Below are 17,998 nucleotides of genomic sequence, written 5' to 3' on the forward strand. Positions count from 1 at the left end.
TCATGGCTGTTTGCCAGATAAGTATGTCAGACATTTCAGTTTGCTTGTGGAGGGTATATATATGCCTCTACTGGGCACTGTCACTTCATATGACATAATTAGATCATCCGATCTTCTCTCAGAGTTTGTTGTGAGAACACAGTCTTTGTACAAATTGGGTGCAATGACATACAATGTACACCAAATTCTGCATCTTCCTAAAAGTGTGGCTAAACTAGGACCTCTTTGGTCGCATTCTTCATGGTGGTCCTCTGAATGGTGTTCCTTTACAAAAATTGGAACGTTATGTACTTGCTCGAAAGTTACAGTCAGCTAAAGCTAGTTTAAATCTTTCACCAGAGGCAGTCAGTTTTCTTGGTGTACAGGAGAGGAGAGCTGGTCAGCAGACAGTATGTTTAGGCACTGGAAAGCTGTGCCTGAACTTGGATGAAAGTTAAAAACAGGCTATAGTCCACAACCGTGGCTGTGACTCAACAAGTGTCACTGAATTTTACCGAATGGTCATCAACTGACAAACATTCCACTCTCTCCAGTACACTCGGACTACAAGGACTAACAACAGTGTATTTGTCAGCTTCTCCGATGCGTTTTTTCTCATTTGTAGAAATCTTACTGGAGCGAATTGTATAATTCTGCAATGCCAGAAACTATTTCCTGTTGAAATTCTCCGTGCAAAGCACCTTTCAGTCTGCATCAGAAGAGAAGGGCCACTAGTTTATGTAACACCGAGCGAAGTTATGCACCTTTGTGTGTTTATGGAAATAGACCGCAATATTTTTGTATCGACAATAGCAAACCTTTATGAAACCAGCTAGCCCAGTTTGCCACTCTTCATTATTGTGCTCTTGTTGAGCAAGTGCTTGAGGAATTGCATGGCCTGCATTTTGGCAGTAGTGATGCAGTTGCTGATGAACATTGTGGTAGCCATAACATGACCACATTTTACAAGACTTATGCATGGTTTCGGGTCGGTGTCTTACATGTAGCAAAGGACCCTACTTAACGAAGTGACTGCCTTGAGTGGGTGATCACAGTGAACAAACAGTGCTTCACTAGCAGATGGTGAACAGGTAAAGCTTCTCAGTCCGTATGCAAAGGCATGTAAAGCAGGTGAATGATGCTTTAAATGAGCAGTTGTGTTACTTGATACAACATCATCACTTTCACACCATGTATCTGTCTTCCTCACTTTGTTATTTTCTCTTTTGACCCAATGTAGCTGGTCCAAGTTTATCCGTTAACTGTGGTGGCATGACCAAGACACTGTCTTTTTTCTGAATGAAACAAGCAAACTCTAAAATTTAATTTGAACAGCGTATTGCGGTTTGAATCAGTCAGGCTCCAAACACTATATATGAAGCCTGTTGCTGATAGTCTTCTTCGCTGTCGCGTGCTGAAGGCTACACAGGTTAAACTGCTCTTACACAATTCGATGTGCGGTGGTTGAACTAGCACCCAGTGAAGAATTGTGTCTTCTGATTTTGCAACATGTGCGCTTGATGTTTGTCTGTTATTCTTCATGAATATGTGGTTTTAAAAATGGTAAGTGCGTGTTCTTATTTGAACAAGTTCTCAAGTCTGTACTCACTTTTGCTTAAATAATATTGCTGTATTGTCATGTTCTGATGTATTGCTGTGGATCTTGTACCAATAGCGATGCTTGTCCTGTTTCCTTGCTTCCTGTCAGTGTGCCATGCCAGTTTGTTAATTTTGCACACTTTTGGGATGAATGCAAAAGCGCATAGTCTGGAGGAAATAGCTTCATATGGAGTTGGAATATGACAAAAACATCTTCCAATTAGACATGGCATTCTATGCAGCATCTGTGAGCACAAATGGGCATGGTGATGTTGGTACTTCAGTCTGTGTCTTTCCTTTTATGTGTTTGTTTAAATGTGGCTAAAGTTGCTTGCTTATTGTTTAGATAATGGAGTGTAAAATAATCTCTAGTCATGTTGGTAGTCATGTCGCTTGTGTCTCATCCTTTTTCCTTTGTGGATGCATGTGTTAACGCTGTTATAATTTTCAAATCAAGTATGCACCAACTAGCCCAGAAAGAAGTTTTATTGAAATCACGTTGGTAATGTCTAATTTATGGCATTCACAAACTGAGACTGCAGTACATGTTAGAGCTGCAGTTAGTATCCACCAACTTGAAAGTGCTTTGTTTTGTCTTAATAAATAAATTTTACTGCAAGAGTAATACTGTTTTGGATATGCATTACATGTTGCATATCCGTCTCGCAAAATTTGTAAATGAAATTTTGTATTAAAAGAACTGGAGCACACCTAGCTGCTACAAGAATGGACTGATACTTTTGTCATGCGACTTCCCCAATGTAGTTTCACAGACTAAGTAACGCTGCAGTGCTTTGAAAACGTGCTTTCATTTATGCTGAAACATGTTTAGGATAACATATGTGCACACAAGCGGTAAAAAGTTTTGATAATTGCACAGTTTACACAGTTCATTTTCATTTGATACTCTGATATCCCAACTGTGTTTGTTAATCGGTTCACGTGGCAGGCAATGCGTTCCGGGTCGTATATACAATTAATTTTAAAAACATATCTTCAGGCGTGTGCACCGGCGTGTGTGGGCTATTTCTAAAATACTTTATCAGTACCTCAATTAGATTTCTGTATGCTGTATGATGATCTCTATATCTGGGTTTATTTGGTCTTGTAGGCAGCACAGTGAGGTATACTGCTGCCTACCAGTCTGGTAAAGAGTTCTATGGGTCAGGTAGGAATATATATCAGACTCATAGAAGGACCCCTATAACATATGTTCGTATACAGGTTGATCATTTTTATGTTTTGCGGAATTTGTAGGAATTGCCTGTGGCAGATATCGTAATTCTTGTCGGTGAGCTGAATTATTCGAAGAGGTGGACATTATTAGCACGCGAACTCGAATGGCATTTCCAAGTAATTAGCAAAAATTGACAAATTAACTTATTACCTTGCTGCACATATTGAAATTAACGAATTGTAGCCTGTGAGTTTGCAAGTAGCATCCACTTTAAATGAATTTCCAGAATTACACCAGTTTCAATATATGATATTCTAAAGTGTGAGGCGAAATAAGTGGGCGTTCCAGTTACTTTTGTGCTCCAAAACATAAAAAGCGTTTTGTTAAAAAAGTAAGTAGACCAACAGTGCACTTTTACGGAGAGTTTCACGACACATATTTTCTTCTGGTGTCATTCTGGAAAGTAAGTCCAAGTGGATACGCCTGGCAATCTCAATGGCTACAATTCGTAGATTGCGACATGTGCCGTAATGTAATAAATTAAGAAGTTAATTATTGAATTTTTAAAAAATAGTTCGATATGTGTTCCGATTTTTCGTGCAGGTAATCTCCTCCTCTGAAGGATCCAGCTCAACGACTAGAATTACGGTATCTTCAACAGGCGATTTGTTAAAAATTGCATAAAACTTAAAAATTATCACGCAGCATATGTGAAGTGCTTGCCAGTTTGCATAAGCCCCTTTTGTCTCCAATAGCCACTTGAATATAGCGCCGTGCAGTGTTTGTGCCCAATGTTGCATTTACGTCTATTAAATACTAGTGCGTAGATGTCAATCTGTCTAACGCAATAGAAGCACATTTATGGCGTGCTTTCACTGCAAGTGCGTGCTCGCAAACACGGAGCCTCGAATGGCAGGCTTTTGAATTGATACAAAACAGCAAAAACATAAGAAGACTGGCCCTCAAGCTCCTGTGTTATTCAGCAGAAAAATGCTTCTTGGGAGCCTGAGTTACACTACACGCCTAGTTCAAAATACAAATGAGCTCATTTGAATTCTATTTACACTAAAGCCACAGTCAATGGCGCTAAACAATTTAACAATCATTGCATAGCTTCTGCAGCTCAGGTTGAGCCTCGTGAGAGCTCAGGTTGAGGCTCGCGCCACATCAACTGTAAAAGGGGCTGTGATGAAGGTACACTGTAACTGTGTTTGTTAATCGGTTAATTCACGTGGCAGGCAATGCGTTCCGGGTCGTATATACAATTAATTTTAAAAACATATCTTCAGGCGTGTGCACCGGCGTACGTGTGTGGGCTATTTCTAAAATACTTTATCAGTACCTCAATTAGATTTCTGTATGCTGATCTCTATCTGGGTTTATTTGGTCTTGTAGGCAGCACAGTGAGGTATACTGCTGCCTACCAGTCTGGTAAAGAGTTCTATGGGTCAGGTAGGAATATATATCAGACTCATAGAAGGACCCCTATAACATGCATATACATATTCCTAAGACTTGTAGATCGAAATTTCTATAAGTTTTTTTGCTAGGGCGCCACAGGCACGTGCGAAAAAGCTCTGAAGGCATGCCAGTACAATTATTAGGGATATCGGTGCTCGTACTTTTACAGGAGACGGCAGGCGCGCGCGTGTATAATTAGAGAATGCGTACCGGCCGTGTCCCGTGACAATTGCCCCTTCCCACGCTTGTTAAGCTTCACCGCACTACTTTACGTATGCTTCATTGCGTAACAATTCTGTGCTGAGGCGAAGCTGCCTTTCGGGAACCTGCATTATGCTACGCGCCGTGCTTTCTAAGCTTCGAAGCCAATCGCGAGGATTACAGAGGCAGAGCCGGTGTCATTGCTGACAACGGCGAATACTTTCAATGAAAAACGCGGCATCGAACGGCAAAAACCTTAATAGCGAACGTCTAAGCAGCTAAGCCCCGCGCGCTGGTTCGAAACGGCGAGATTATCAAAACGGTATTGGCTTTGATTAATGCCGTTTCGGATCTGCGGTCGCGGCAAAAAGTCCGGAATATCGGTCAGCGAAGGGTTCTTGCGTCTGAAATTACAAACGTTCTTATACATTGACTCTATGGGGCACGTGGTGGTGCCGCGGAGCCGTCCGCATTATTGCGCATTTCCCAAAAATAGGGCGTCCGGAAAATCGGTCGCCGACTGTAAACGGGTAACTTCTCCAGCCGACGGCACGGCGTCAAAGACGACTCCTCTCTTTTACTCGAGCCAGCAGTAGGGCAACTTTCGTTCCCTTTCAATAGAATGACAGCTAATTTTCCCTATAATTGAAGCACAAATTCCCTGAGTTTTCCCTGATAATTCCCGGTTGATAGACACCCTGATACACCAATGACTTGCCCGCTAACCTTTCATCCTCAGTTAGGTTATTCGCGACGACTTCGTCATCTGCCGCAATCTTAAATGTTTTTATGATCATTCTACTCTCTAAAATGACCTTGAACTAACCTATATGTGGTGCAAAACCAGGCAGATGTCCCTTAATTCCTCCAAATGCAAGTTAATTTCGTTTAGTCGAAAACGCACTAGCTCACTGTTTCAATCAATAATACCGTAGTTTCGACTGCCCCATTGTACAAATATCTCGGCATTTATCATTCATTGGACTTATCCTGGACAACGCATGCAGCAGCTGTCTCATCCAAAGCTTTTCTATCTATTGGCTACCTCTGTAGAAACTTGTGCAATGTGCCTTCTAATGTATGAAAATTAGCATATCTTACGTATGTTCGCCCACAACTAGAATACGCTTCATCCACATGGTCACCATATCAAGATTAGCTAATCCGTATGTTGGAAGCCATTCAGAATAGGGCAGCCAGATTCATCTCTGGCAACTATGACTTATCTTTTGAGCATTACCGGAATAAACCAAGACCTTGCATTTCAGTCATTGGAAGATTGCCGCATTATTGCTCGTTTATGTCTGTTTCACAGGTACATTTATAGTAATAACTTTCACTGTTTGCCGCTTCATGCTACTGTGCGTACATCTCGACACATTCACAACGCACTTAGTTTCATGTGCATTCATGGTCAAATGCAGACATTTAACTCATTACCGCTACCTATAGTTATTGCACATTGGAACAGTCTCCCGGATCACATTGCATCCATCTCTAATCATGAATCATTCCATGATAACCTGAATTCATTGCGTATTAATATTGTATACCGATGTTGCAGTTTGCTATTTTTCTGTTATGTAATTATTGTTGCCCCCCTTACTCGATGCCCTTCAATGAGCCTGCAAGGTGTTGTGAATAAATAAATAAATAAATAAATAAATAAATAAATAAATAAATAAATAAATATCAAATTTGTCATTGTCACTCAACAGCATAGAAAAAAATTGACAGTTACTTTAGCATATGCCAAAGAGGGTGAGGGTGAAAGCCAGCGCACTCAAGAGACATTAATTAAATAAGTTTACATTCTCATTCGAATGTGTTGTTACTTCTTAATGCATTCTCCCACCAAAGGTCGTGGGTTCGAGTGCCTTAATTGATGCTACCTTAACTATGCCTTAACTTTGCCCTAATGAACACCAAAGGTCATGGGTTCGACTCCGACCAAAGTTTGTGGGTTCAAGTGCCTTAATTCATTCTATATTAATTAAATGGGTCCCTTTTTTGGCATGATGAGCGGCATCGGAGCCAGCTGTGGAAGAAGACGAACATGAGAGCAGTGGCATAAGCGCAAGGGGCAATACGGGAATGCTGACATTATGAGCGACATTAAAGCCAGCTGTGGAAGATGAAGACAAATGTGCGAGCAGTGGCACGAGCACGTGTCTGCGTGAGACTGCTTCGCCCGTGGCGCATGTGGGAAGTTTGAATAGAATTTCCTTGTTGTGGGGCATTTCTCGGTTAATTTCTAGGAACGCCTAGCTGATTTACACAACCATTAGTAAGCACATATCAGACTGTGAACACTGTTGGTACAACCCTTGAGAGTTTGCTAAAGGTCAGTAGATATTGCTCGGGGTTAGAGGAGAAAGCGACGAGCTGAGGGGAGTGCTGCTTGACAGTTGAGACCGTCTTTGTATATGCTTGGTAAGGGTTGCACAAACATGCTAGGGATACCTATGGTATGGTATGAATAACTTTATTGGGTCCTGAAGGTCAACCCTAAGTTGACGCGGGCTGCTCCCATGTTGGGACTGTCAGGCCGAGCCCTTCAGCCACATCACGGGCCTTCTGGACTGCCCGTACTTGGTCAGAGAGTGATTCATTGTGTAGCATTTGCCGCCACCATTATTGTTCCTTGTCACAGTCTGTGAAGACTGCGGGGCACTGCCAAAGCATGTGGTCAAGAGTAATGATGCCATTGCACTTATTACAGTTGGTTTGAGTTTCCCTCTCCAGATAGATCCTGTTAATAAAATCTGGGCTTGGGTGTGTTCTTGTCTGTAGCAAACGTAATGTGACCGCTTGGGCTCTGCAAAGCTTACCGTGTGGCAATGGGTATTCCCTTCTGCTTAAATAATAGTGCTTCGTGATTTCGTTATATGCTAATAATCGATCCCTGTGATCCCCGTGTGAAGTGCAAGTTGCTCGGTCTTGAAGAGCACGGCTAGAAAGTCCTAGTGCTGCTTCATTTGCCACCTCATTGAGGTTTCTCCGAGCTCCGTCCACCACCCCCAGATGTGCAGGAAGCCAGCGGATTTCAATCCTCTCACTGTTGACCTTCTCTAGTAATCTTGTTGCTATCCGTGTCGCATATCCGTTAGTAAAGTTGCGTATTGCTGTTCTAGAGTCGCTGTAAATATGTGTCCACCGATTAGCCCAGATGGCTAAGGCGATAGCTACTTGTTCTGCTAGTGTTGGGTCCTTGGTATAGACGGTGATGGCATCCCGTATGTTACCTTGAATGTCTACAACAACGGAGGTATACGCATCCTTATTTTTAACTCAGGCAGCGTCAACGAACACTGCCTGCTGCTTATGTTGATCTATGTCTTGAAGGAGTGCCTTCGCCCTTGCCTTCCGTCTCTCGAGGTTATGTGTCGGATGCATGTTCCTAGGGAACGGGGTCGTCTTTATCGTTTCTTGTAGTCCCGCTTGCAATTCTGCTAGTAATTCTTCTTCGTTGGTGTGGTTGTTAATTTCTACGTCAATTTCTTCAAGTAGCACCCTCGCAGCTCGTGTCCCCATTAGTCTCTCCTGGTGGGCCACCTGTTGAGCCTCAGCTATCTCTTATAGTGTGTTATGCAACCCTAGGCGTGATAGCTATCATTGGCCGTGCTGATGGGAAGTCCTAGTGCAGTTTTTATAAGTCGTCTGATTAAAGCGTTTAGCTTGTTCTTATCAGCCTCTGTCCATTGTAGCATGCCTGCTACATACCAGAAGTGGCAAAAGGCGAATGCATGTACCAATCTTATGGCACTGTCTTCTCCTAGCCCCTCACGCTTGTTGGTAATTCTACGCAGAAGCCTAATGACTTCCGACTTGTTAGAGATATGTTGTACCATCCTGCAATTAGATCCATTCGCTTGCAGGAGAAGTCCTAGCACTCCAATAGTTTCCACCTACCTGATTGGTTCTCCATTCTTGGCGTATTGTCAATGTGGGGTTCTTCCTCTGGGATATATCCGTTCGGCTTGCGCCCACGCTTACTGCTCCGTAGTACCAATAGTTCTGATTTTTTAGCAAAGCAGTTCAGTCCCCATACCCTCAAGTATTGTTTCCACCACATAAATGCTTTCTTGTAGTTTGGCCTGTTTGTCCCATATTACCTTCAACACTCCAGATTGTTACATCATCTGCATATATTGCAAAGTGGATACCCCCAATCTGCGCGAGACCTCGAGCCACTTTTGACATTGCTAAATTAAATAACATGGGAGATAGGACAGACCCTTGTAATGTCCCACGATTCCCAAGTTCCAGGGTTGTCGACTGGAGTTCGCCTAACCTGAGACAAGCAGAACAGCCCCCTAGAAAGGCTTTGACTATATTGTGCAATTGCTTACCCAATCCCATCTCCGAGAGGATATCCAATATGGCCCTGTGCTTTATGCGATCAAAGGCCTTTTCTACATCTAGGCCTAGGAGAGCTCTCGTATGTAGCGGGCTAGCAAGAATAAGGTGATGTTTGATTAAAAGCATTGCATCTTGAGTCGAAAGTCCAGGACGGAAACCGATCAGGTTGTGCTGAAGAACATTTTTTTTTCTACATACTTAGTCAGTCTATTGAGTATGACATGCTCCATGGTTTTGCCCAGACATGATGTTAACGATATGGGTCTTAGGTTATCTAGATTGAGTTGCTTGCCTGGTTTGGGAATAAGAATTGTGTTAGCAATTCTCCATTCTTTCGGATAATCACCGTTTTTCCAGAGTTCGTTGAAATACTCTGTTAAATATTTTATAGAATCATCGTCCAGATTTTTCAACAGCCTTTTGGAAATGCCATCTGGACCTGCAGCGGATCTGCTGTTGAGGTCGTACAGGGCTGCGCGAACTTCGCTTTCTGTGAAGTCTTGATCCATAGGCTCACAGTCTTCCCCTGTATATTCAGGCTGGTCTGTACTCTCATTGCTATCCTTAAGTGGTAACTACTTAGCTGCGAGCCAATCCAGAATGTCATCCTCCGTTGTGTCCCGACTCTCACGATGGACGAGTCATGCTACTGCTGTTCTCCTATTAGATTTCGTGTCGTTCTCATGAAGCAAATGTCTAAGTAAGTTCCAATTTCCACCACGTTTTAGTCGACCATCTATGCAATTATAAAGCTCATCCCATTGTTGTTTCTGTGAATTTCTGGAGTGTTCTTCAATCTCCCTATTCAACTATGCGCTTCCCGAGTCTCCTGTTCAGCCGTTGCGTTTTCCATCTCTTTAACATAGATTGTTTGGCTTCAATCAAGTGCGCCAGCCTACTGTCCATGATTTCGATATCCTCCTCTGTGGTAATATCCTTCGTAGCCGCCTTTACATCTTCCCTGAGCTGAGTGGTCCATGTTTGGAGTGTTTTCTTTTGTCCTGTCTCTGTCTCAGCTCTCTGCTTTTCCTTGCTTTCCGAAAAAGATCCCAGTCAATTTAGTTAGTGCTTTATCTCATTACTGGGTGTTTTCAATAGTATTTGTAATATGTAATGATCACTACCCAGGTCAATATTGGAGTTATTCCAGCCAGCGTTCGCTAAATTTGATACAAAAGTAAGGTCTGGAGTGGAGTCCCTGCATGTAGATGTGCCACACCTAGTGGGATAAGCTGGGTTTATAATGAGGGAGAGATTAAGATCTGTAGCTAGGTGCCAGAGTCCATCCCCTTTCTTAGTATTCCAGCGATATCCCCAGGTTTGACGTGGCGCATTGAAATCCCCTCCAATAATGAGTGGAGCATGCTTAGTAACAGCCATAGTCTTATTAAGAAGTGCCCTGAAACTCTGTTTCATGTCGCTGGGCTGCTATAAACATGCTATATATACCTAGGAATTTCAGTTTTTTTTCTTTCTTTCAAATCTTAATGTGCTTTTTGTCGCTACTGCGACCCAAACACAAGTCTTGCTTGCTTTTGTGGACACAATTTTTTTTAGTCTCCTTTTAACCCCTTAACTGCCTATGGTGAGATAACTCGCCATCACAACAACCATTCTCTGGTGCCGATGGCGAGTTAACACAACGTGAATTTTTGGCTATTTTCACACATGTGTATGTGGTCAGTTTCTTGTAATTTTGACAAGAAAATAATACACATTGACTTTCAACTATTTTTTCCTGCACTTCAAAAAAAAAAAAATCTGAATTTGTCGCAGCAGTTAAGGGGTTAAAGGAAATACAAAAGAACTTTAGAAATCTCACCTTATAGGAAGATTAGCTACACAGAAATGCACTCTTACTGGAACTAAAGGAAGGTCCCTGAATAGACTAGCTTATAAAATTCAGCTTATCAGAGTTCTTTTCAGAGGAGGACTACGGTGCACATATATTTAAAGACAAGTATGGCGTGCATGTAACGTATATATACAGGGTGTCCCAGCTAACTCTAGCCAGAGTTAAAAAATATGCGAATGCCATGTAGCTGTACAGAACCAAGGTAATGGTGTTTGCCGTCACTTGAAGATACTCAAATTATGTTTTTTCATTCTGCCTAATTAGATAATTGGTGTTAATTAATCAACTTCTCAAGTATTATAATTAGATGAAAAGCATCAATGAGAAAATTGTGGAGCGACATGATAAACTCCCAATACAGCTTTCTGTTGCTCAACACGATACATAAAAGTGCTTTTCCAAGCATGAAAGAAGCCCGCAAATGCACACAAAATTGCCACGCGACTGGTCGCTCGAGGCACTTTGCGTGTATTTGCGGGCTTTTTTTCACGCCCGGGAAAACTTTTATGTAGCGTGTATTGAGCAACAGAAAGCTGTATCAGGAGTTCTTCATATCAGCCTACAATTTTCTCATTGACACTTTTCATCTAATTATAATATTAGAGAAGTTTGTTAATTATGGCTAATTATGTAATTAGGTAGAATGAAAAAAAATTACCGAGTATCTCCAAGTGATGGCAAACACCATTACCTTGGTTCTGTCCAGCTATGCGGCATTCAGGTATTTTTAACCTCAGGCTAGAGTTAGCTGGGACAGCCTGTATATGTTGTCCAGTCATGAGCAATAAGAGAGGGAATACAAAATATGGTTTTAAGCAAGAATTACTCATGGTGTGTGAATCTAAATTTGACCTGTTGAAGTATTCTGTAGGAGCCCACCTAGTAGACTGTCCATTTTGGCCGCTGCTGATTGGCCGGGGCCGCTCGTCTCCTCCTCGCTCGTACAGCTGTACCCAATCAGCAGCGGCCGTAATGGACAGTCCACTAGGTGGACTCTTACAGAATACCCTCCCTGTTAGTATATAACAAGTAATTTGGCTGTTGCCTTTCATGTTGATCAAGAGGCTACACATGGCTCTCACAAATTCTTAGAATGCACAAAATAAATAAATAAAATAAATAAGTACTGCACAGTCTCAGTGCATAGTCAGGAATTAAGAGAGCAACTACAGAGGTTGCACACCAAGCTGCTTAATGAATGCCTTGATTGTTGCGTGCTCAGACAGAGAAGAAAAAGTCCTTTTTTTTTTTGGTGACCACAAATTTGTACAGGCTGATTCAGGAGAAAAAGAAAAGTGTGACTCCTTGAGTAAGGCATGAGAGCATAGCCTCTCATGTTCTCAAACAAGCCATGAACAAGCATGGTGAGACAACACAATCAGTTCAAGAACAATGGCGGCTGTCAATGTTTAATGCAACTAGTCCTTTATTTTTTTTTGTACAGTCGCTCAGAATAATTAATTTTTAAGCAATTCCAAACATGATAACAAACAAAATGCAGTCAAAAACAGCTATTATGAAATTTAACAGCCCTTATGTACTTCCAGCACAATACAGGAGACATGCAAAGGGATATCCTAAACTGCACGAACACAACATGCCCATCGTCTAGCACTAAAAGTTATGCACAAGGCTAAAAGTGAATCATATGATAGATACCACTATCAGACCATCACTTACTCAATAAAAACTAAATTTATCCAGCCACAACAATGAAACTTGGTAGTATGAAAAACTTTGCAATATTTTGACTTCTCCCACAAAATGCACTGCTTTCTGAAGATACAACTTTTACACTTTTTCTTTAACAGCAATATATACCTACATTGCAAAACAAAAGCATATATACACAGCAGCCCTCTCACGTTTATATAGTGCTGAAATATGCTCTGCTGGAAAAGAAAGATCCAATGGTAATGGTCTCTGAAATTACCATGAAAAATGAAATTTCTGGCTCCTGTATGCAAGCTGAGCAGACACCACAAAACAGCATGAAAGCTTGCATGAATGCTCACAGATACTGAAAAAAAAAAAAATCATATTAGATTATTCAGCACCTTGCTGCTGTCTTGCCATTGGTATCAAAGTTGTTGTTAGGTGCTAACCAGGAAGGCCCTTATGAAGCAAAAAGTTAGCGCAAAGTGGTGGTAATGACACTGGCAAAGTGGCAGCAGTGCACTGAAGTGTCCAATAGTTACTCAAGAACAAATGTGCATCAGTAAACACAAGCAGAGGAGAAATAATGAGTGAAAAATATTTTGCCATGCTTTTTTCACTACACTCCTATGTGACATTCTTGCGGACAGAGCCCTGCTTGCTCTTTCGAATTTCGCGAATGTCCTCTTTGAGGTCATTTAACACATCACTTTGTCCTTCCTTCGCCAGCCGCTGTGACCAGGCCTTCATCTCCCGTTCATATCGGAGTTTGTCCTCATCAGCTTTGTGCAGATATGGCTGCAACGAAAAACTGGGCTTGTCAACACTGCGTACCAAGGTGCCTGTGACTAATCAAACTCTGATTACATTTGGCATCTCTCACAAGCACATAGCATTCAAGGTTTACAGAAATTTTGATGAACATCATAAAGCTTTGTACACTGCTTTCAAAGATGCACATAAAGATTAGAAGTGCCACAATATTATTATAATACTGCCATTCATGGAATGTGACAATGAAAATAAAGTAGGCTCCTTTTGTGTGCTAACGTAACCAAGACAGTAGCATCAGAGAGAGTATCAAGTGTGTCGTGTGCATGTGTGCGTATATGTGTGTGTGTGTGATGCTAATTAATGACTGAATTAGTGCAAAACTGCAAAAAGAAAGCACTGAAATGCCAAAGTGGTTAAAGTGAAAGTGAATTATATGGATGTTAGATAGCAAGCTTCACTGTGTTCAAAGCACGAAAAACTACATTAATTGCTTTATGCACTCATTATAAACTTTTGCTAAACTTAGATGAAGGGTTTTCATCAGCTAATCCACCCATGCCATAGTGCAGCTGCAATGAAGGTTTTATTTACAAGATGTGAACAAGGAAAGCATAGTTAGCCAATGTTTGCACCATGAGATTGGAGCCAGCCTTGAGTGCAAGGAGCCAGCAATGGCATTCCAGCTGATTGATAGCTGAATCTTTCTTAATTAGAAATGCTCCATTGGAAAGAACTTCAGGTGACTCAAGCCGATGGGATGACGAGAGAGTCATGGTATTGCCTCAACTGGCTGACATAAACAGCTTGTGACAGGCTGTGACAGTGGTGGTCAGAAGAAGGGATGGCTGGCACTATGAGATATCCCCACCAGGTGCCAATCGATTCTATCCATTACTAAAGATTTAGTTTCACCACATTTTTTGTGTTTTCAGAATCATTGAGAGCATACTGCTGCAGAACTGATCAAAAATTTTCATTTCACCAGTGAATTTTGCCAACTTCACGAAATGTGTACTCCATTCATGCACTCTACAGGATATGAGAACATAAACAATTTCATGTCGAGCATACTTGGAAAGCACCCATTCAGTCACCTAAAAAAGATCTATGCCTGATGTAAAACACTGTTGGGAACAAAGAAGTGAACCCACTTTATGACAATATACTAGCACTGAGAGCCAACACCCAGGTGTCGACCTTCCAACTCTTTTCATCAAAACATTTTGCACATACTACTATATTCAAATTTGCAGCAAAGGTCTACTCAGAAGTGTCTCAAGATGTATACAGCGAAATCTCGATATAACAAACTTCAGAGCACCGCAGCAAACATTTGTTATTCTGAAAGGTTGTTATAGCGGAAGCCCCAAAATTAACCATTTCGCCCATCAACCCGCCAGTTTATCAGTTCTCATGATGTGAGCTATCCACGAAAACACTGCTGTTGGCTCTTGGCCCGTGCTTTTCTTCTTTACCATGGCTTTCGCTGCCATGCACCATCGTATATAGAGTGGCACACCCAAAAGAGACGCTGACGCTGAGAAAACTACCGACAAAAAGAAACTCCATGTCGCCTATAAACCACAATGTTTCTTTTTGTTTGTTTGTTTTTCACATTGTTACATGGAAATTCCATGCTGTGGACACTGCAACTGTCTTGCTTGAGGCAGACACCTGAACTATTTCGAAGTGCAAGCACGTGTAAATGACACCATCCGGAAAGTGCGACTGTGTGGGATCCTCGCGAGCATGGAGGTTACATTTCTCTGCGCACGTAGTTGGTATGGCTGCAGAAAGAAGTGTGAAAGAAAGAGGCATTTGCAGAAAGAAGGGCAAAAGGAGGAAGAGACGTGCCTCTATTGCAAGGCCACACTTGTCTGAGCGAAGAATGTGCTCACAAAACCTGATGTGGCGTCGCCTCCACAATAGAAAAAAAAAAGTCCCCTCCCAGTGTTTTCCTCCGGTGCTGTCTCGGGTTTTCCAAACCCATGTGTCGCAGCGTCCACTTTCTGCGCCTTGTCGTCTGCTAGCCTATTGTTCCGTAAAGGACATAGGGAAATCTAAGAATCTCCAGATTTCTGAATATTACCATAGTTTATAGTACTGAGGCGTTGTTAACATGATAGGAAGTTGAATATAGTTCGTTATTCTGAAATGTTCGATATTCTTAAGCCCGTCATACTGAAATATTTTGACATTAAAACTATAATCAGTCAGCAGGGGATTTCTGAATACAGTAGTTTGTTAATGTGATGTACGTAGTAACAAGGTTTCACTGTACAACATGCCTTAAATATCACTATTTTCACAAGTACTATTGCTTTAGGTATCCCTTTTTTGCATGTACAATACAAAGCGCCTGCAGGGGACATAACTCATAACAAAAAGGTTGACAAAAATGTGGTACAGGCCACAGTACTCGGCAGTGATCTTTGAGACTTAGGAACACAGATCCAGACAAATTCTTCATACTTTGCCTTGTTTACTGCTGTGTGCTCACACTTGCACTTGCATGCTTCAGATTCAGTATTGCTGCGTGTGCAGTTTCTGGTTATGGCTGCCAAAAAACTAATTTCTATCTCACTTCTAATCTCTCAAAGTATTACTATAACTTGTCCACATAGCCGAGCAATTACTGTTTACAGGCAAGCTCCTGCATACAGACGATACTGCCGCAGCTGCATTTAGTTTCTCGAGACGTATGAAAACTGGTTATATCGCACTTGGTGACTTGAAAAATGATTAATGTGGGCACTATCGACTCTAAAACTTATTCCACATTTTACATGAAAACTCTGGTGGTCTTTTCATCATGTAGTAAAACGTAGAAGGCATCTGAAGATGTCCAAAGACGGCTTCTCCTTTGAAGAGCCCAATTTTGGCAAACCAGAATTCAGCTGCTCCAGCTTCTGCAGTTAGTTCAAAGGAGATTCAAAGGAGATACACATTTACTCACATTTTACCTGTGTATAGGTCACGCCTGTGAAATTTAGACCCAAATTTAAGTAAGAAAGTGTGGCCTTTAAATGAGAGTACTATACTATGTGTTAAAAGAATGTGAGTTTATGATTTTAAGGTGAAGGTAGTTGAAAAGAAAATCTTAGCTGGTCACCAGAACTATGTGCCTGCCTCAGACTAGTCTGTGTGTCTTGGGGAAGCTTAATTGAAAGTTTACTGTCACAATTTCACCAACTGTCTGATTGTCGCAAATTTTTTACAGGTGAGTATAGAAGGCTGGCTCTAAACGACTAATTATTTGCTGTGTATTGCGTGTCCACTACACTTGGCAATTACTTATGGGAAAAATGTTTCTCCTGAAAAAAACACTGCTCAAGAAATAAGTGGCTGCAAAAGTTAAGAAAAATATTTACATTACACATTAGGCAGCAAGTATTCCTTCAGCAGAGAGACGATAGACGACACTACAAAACTAACGAAAATCTTAGGAAGTCAGATACATGTGAGCTGATATTCCTAGGGGGAGCACAACATGGATACTAATCCAACTAACATCATTTTACAGAGAACAGCACTTTCATAACAATAACGTAACATTCCCATTTAGGCCCATGAAACAGGTGATTGGCGGACAAATGCTATATCACCTACATCCTGACCATGACCTCAGATTAGCAGCATTTGGCAATGATTGTAGCTCTTGTAAAAGTTTCGGCTTGATCATTTGTGCATAAATTATAAAATGGCCTTCCAAATGGCTGACCTGTTTTTTCTCTTCAGACAGCTGCTTCCACATGGCACCAAGTTGAGTCATGATATCCTGAAGTTCAGAGACAGAATGCAGAACCGTCAGTGTAAGCATGTCAGAGGGAACACAGATTTTGCTCTTTTGATCAACAATACAACTACAGTAGCAAAACAGTGTTCTGTTCATTCATATGTCATCTCTTTCTTGACTGTTCCAAGCACCACAGGCACATCTTGGCAGTTCAATTTTGACAGCAACCAGGGGCTCATATTTCTTAATTTACAACTTGAATAAGTTTGCAAATAATAGGACTTTTTTATTCCTTTATTTATTTGCTGATATCAAATTGCCATAGTGAAAATGTAAAAGTGACACAAGAGGAACTTTTCTTAATGAAGAGCTTCAAAATTATTTACTTCATTATTTATATAATAGCATATCAGCTCATAAATAACAATGTGTGAGAATTGAATTACATGCAACAGTGACTTACAGCCAACAGTACATTACAGCTGTGTCATGCTTTTAATGTAAAAAATGGTTAGTCTGCTACACAACCAGTGTTGCAATCTTAATGGATTTTTATTAGACCTAGCAGGTCTTATAGCCTTGTGTAATGACAAAAAGTCACTGAAAAGTCTGCTTTGTGCATTTAGCACACAGATTTTTCAGTGATTTTTCAGTGACCTTTCTGTGAACTTCAACTTATTTGTTAAGCAGAGAACAGTGCTTACGGCAGAATATGAAGGATCCTAGCAGAATTTTAGTAGATTTACAAGTACTCTTAGCAGATAAAGAAACTGTCATCAGAACATAAATTCTCTTAGTGGACCTTTAGCAGACTAGAAGTACAAGTTGCGGTCACCGTAATGTGACTGCACAAAGTCAGCAAGATTTTATCAGAAGACTCACAGAGATAGTTGCAGTAGTTTAGACCAGTGACAACTAGATAGCTTTATGCTTTGAGAATTGTAGTGATGAGATATTAGTAAGACGATTTTTATATTGCAAAGCCTGTATAGTTAAAAAAAATAATACATGAGTGTGATAACTGTAACATTCCCTGGCTTGAATAAATGATGAGATGCATTGGTTTTCAATAAACTTTATTGATGGCTTGGCTCTGAGCTTGAATGCACAAAGTGAACCTAGCTTGTTTCCAGGATGCTTGGTCAACAGGTGAAAGGGTTCCTATTTCCAATTTCGCAGCATCACTATCAAAATAACT

The 17,998-nt window shown here is 41.1% G+C and overlaps 1 protein-coding gene across 3 annotated transcripts in view; it reads right to left on the reverse strand.

Moving 5' to 3' along the window:
- Positions 1-12,036: 12,036 nt before the first annotated feature.
- The window catches only part of LOC135906167 (transcription factor A, mitochondrial-like), a 58,296-nt gene continuing 52,334 nt past the window's right edge, over positions 12,037-17,998 (reverse strand). For all 3 annotated transcript variants that reach the window (XM_065437420.1, XM_065437421.1, XM_065437419.1), the window contains 2 exons: positions 16,786-16,842; positions 12,037-13,088 (listed from right to left, as the gene is read on the reverse strand). In XM_065437420.1, the coding sequence (XP_065293492.1) occupies positions 12,918-13,088; positions 16,786-16,842 (228 nt within the window). In that variant the 3' untranslated portion in view covers positions 12,037-12,917. The remainder of the gene's footprint in view (positions 13,089-16,785; positions 16,843-17,998) is intronic.

The sequence above is a fragment of the Dermacentor albipictus genome, chromosome 1 (genome assembly GCF_038994185.2).
Source record: "Dermacentor albipictus isolate Rhodes 1998 colony chromosome 1, USDA_Dalb.pri_finalv2, whole genome shotgun sequence".
Taxonomy (NCBI): domain Eukaryota; kingdom Metazoa; phylum Arthropoda; class Arachnida; order Ixodida; family Ixodidae; genus Dermacentor; species Dermacentor albipictus.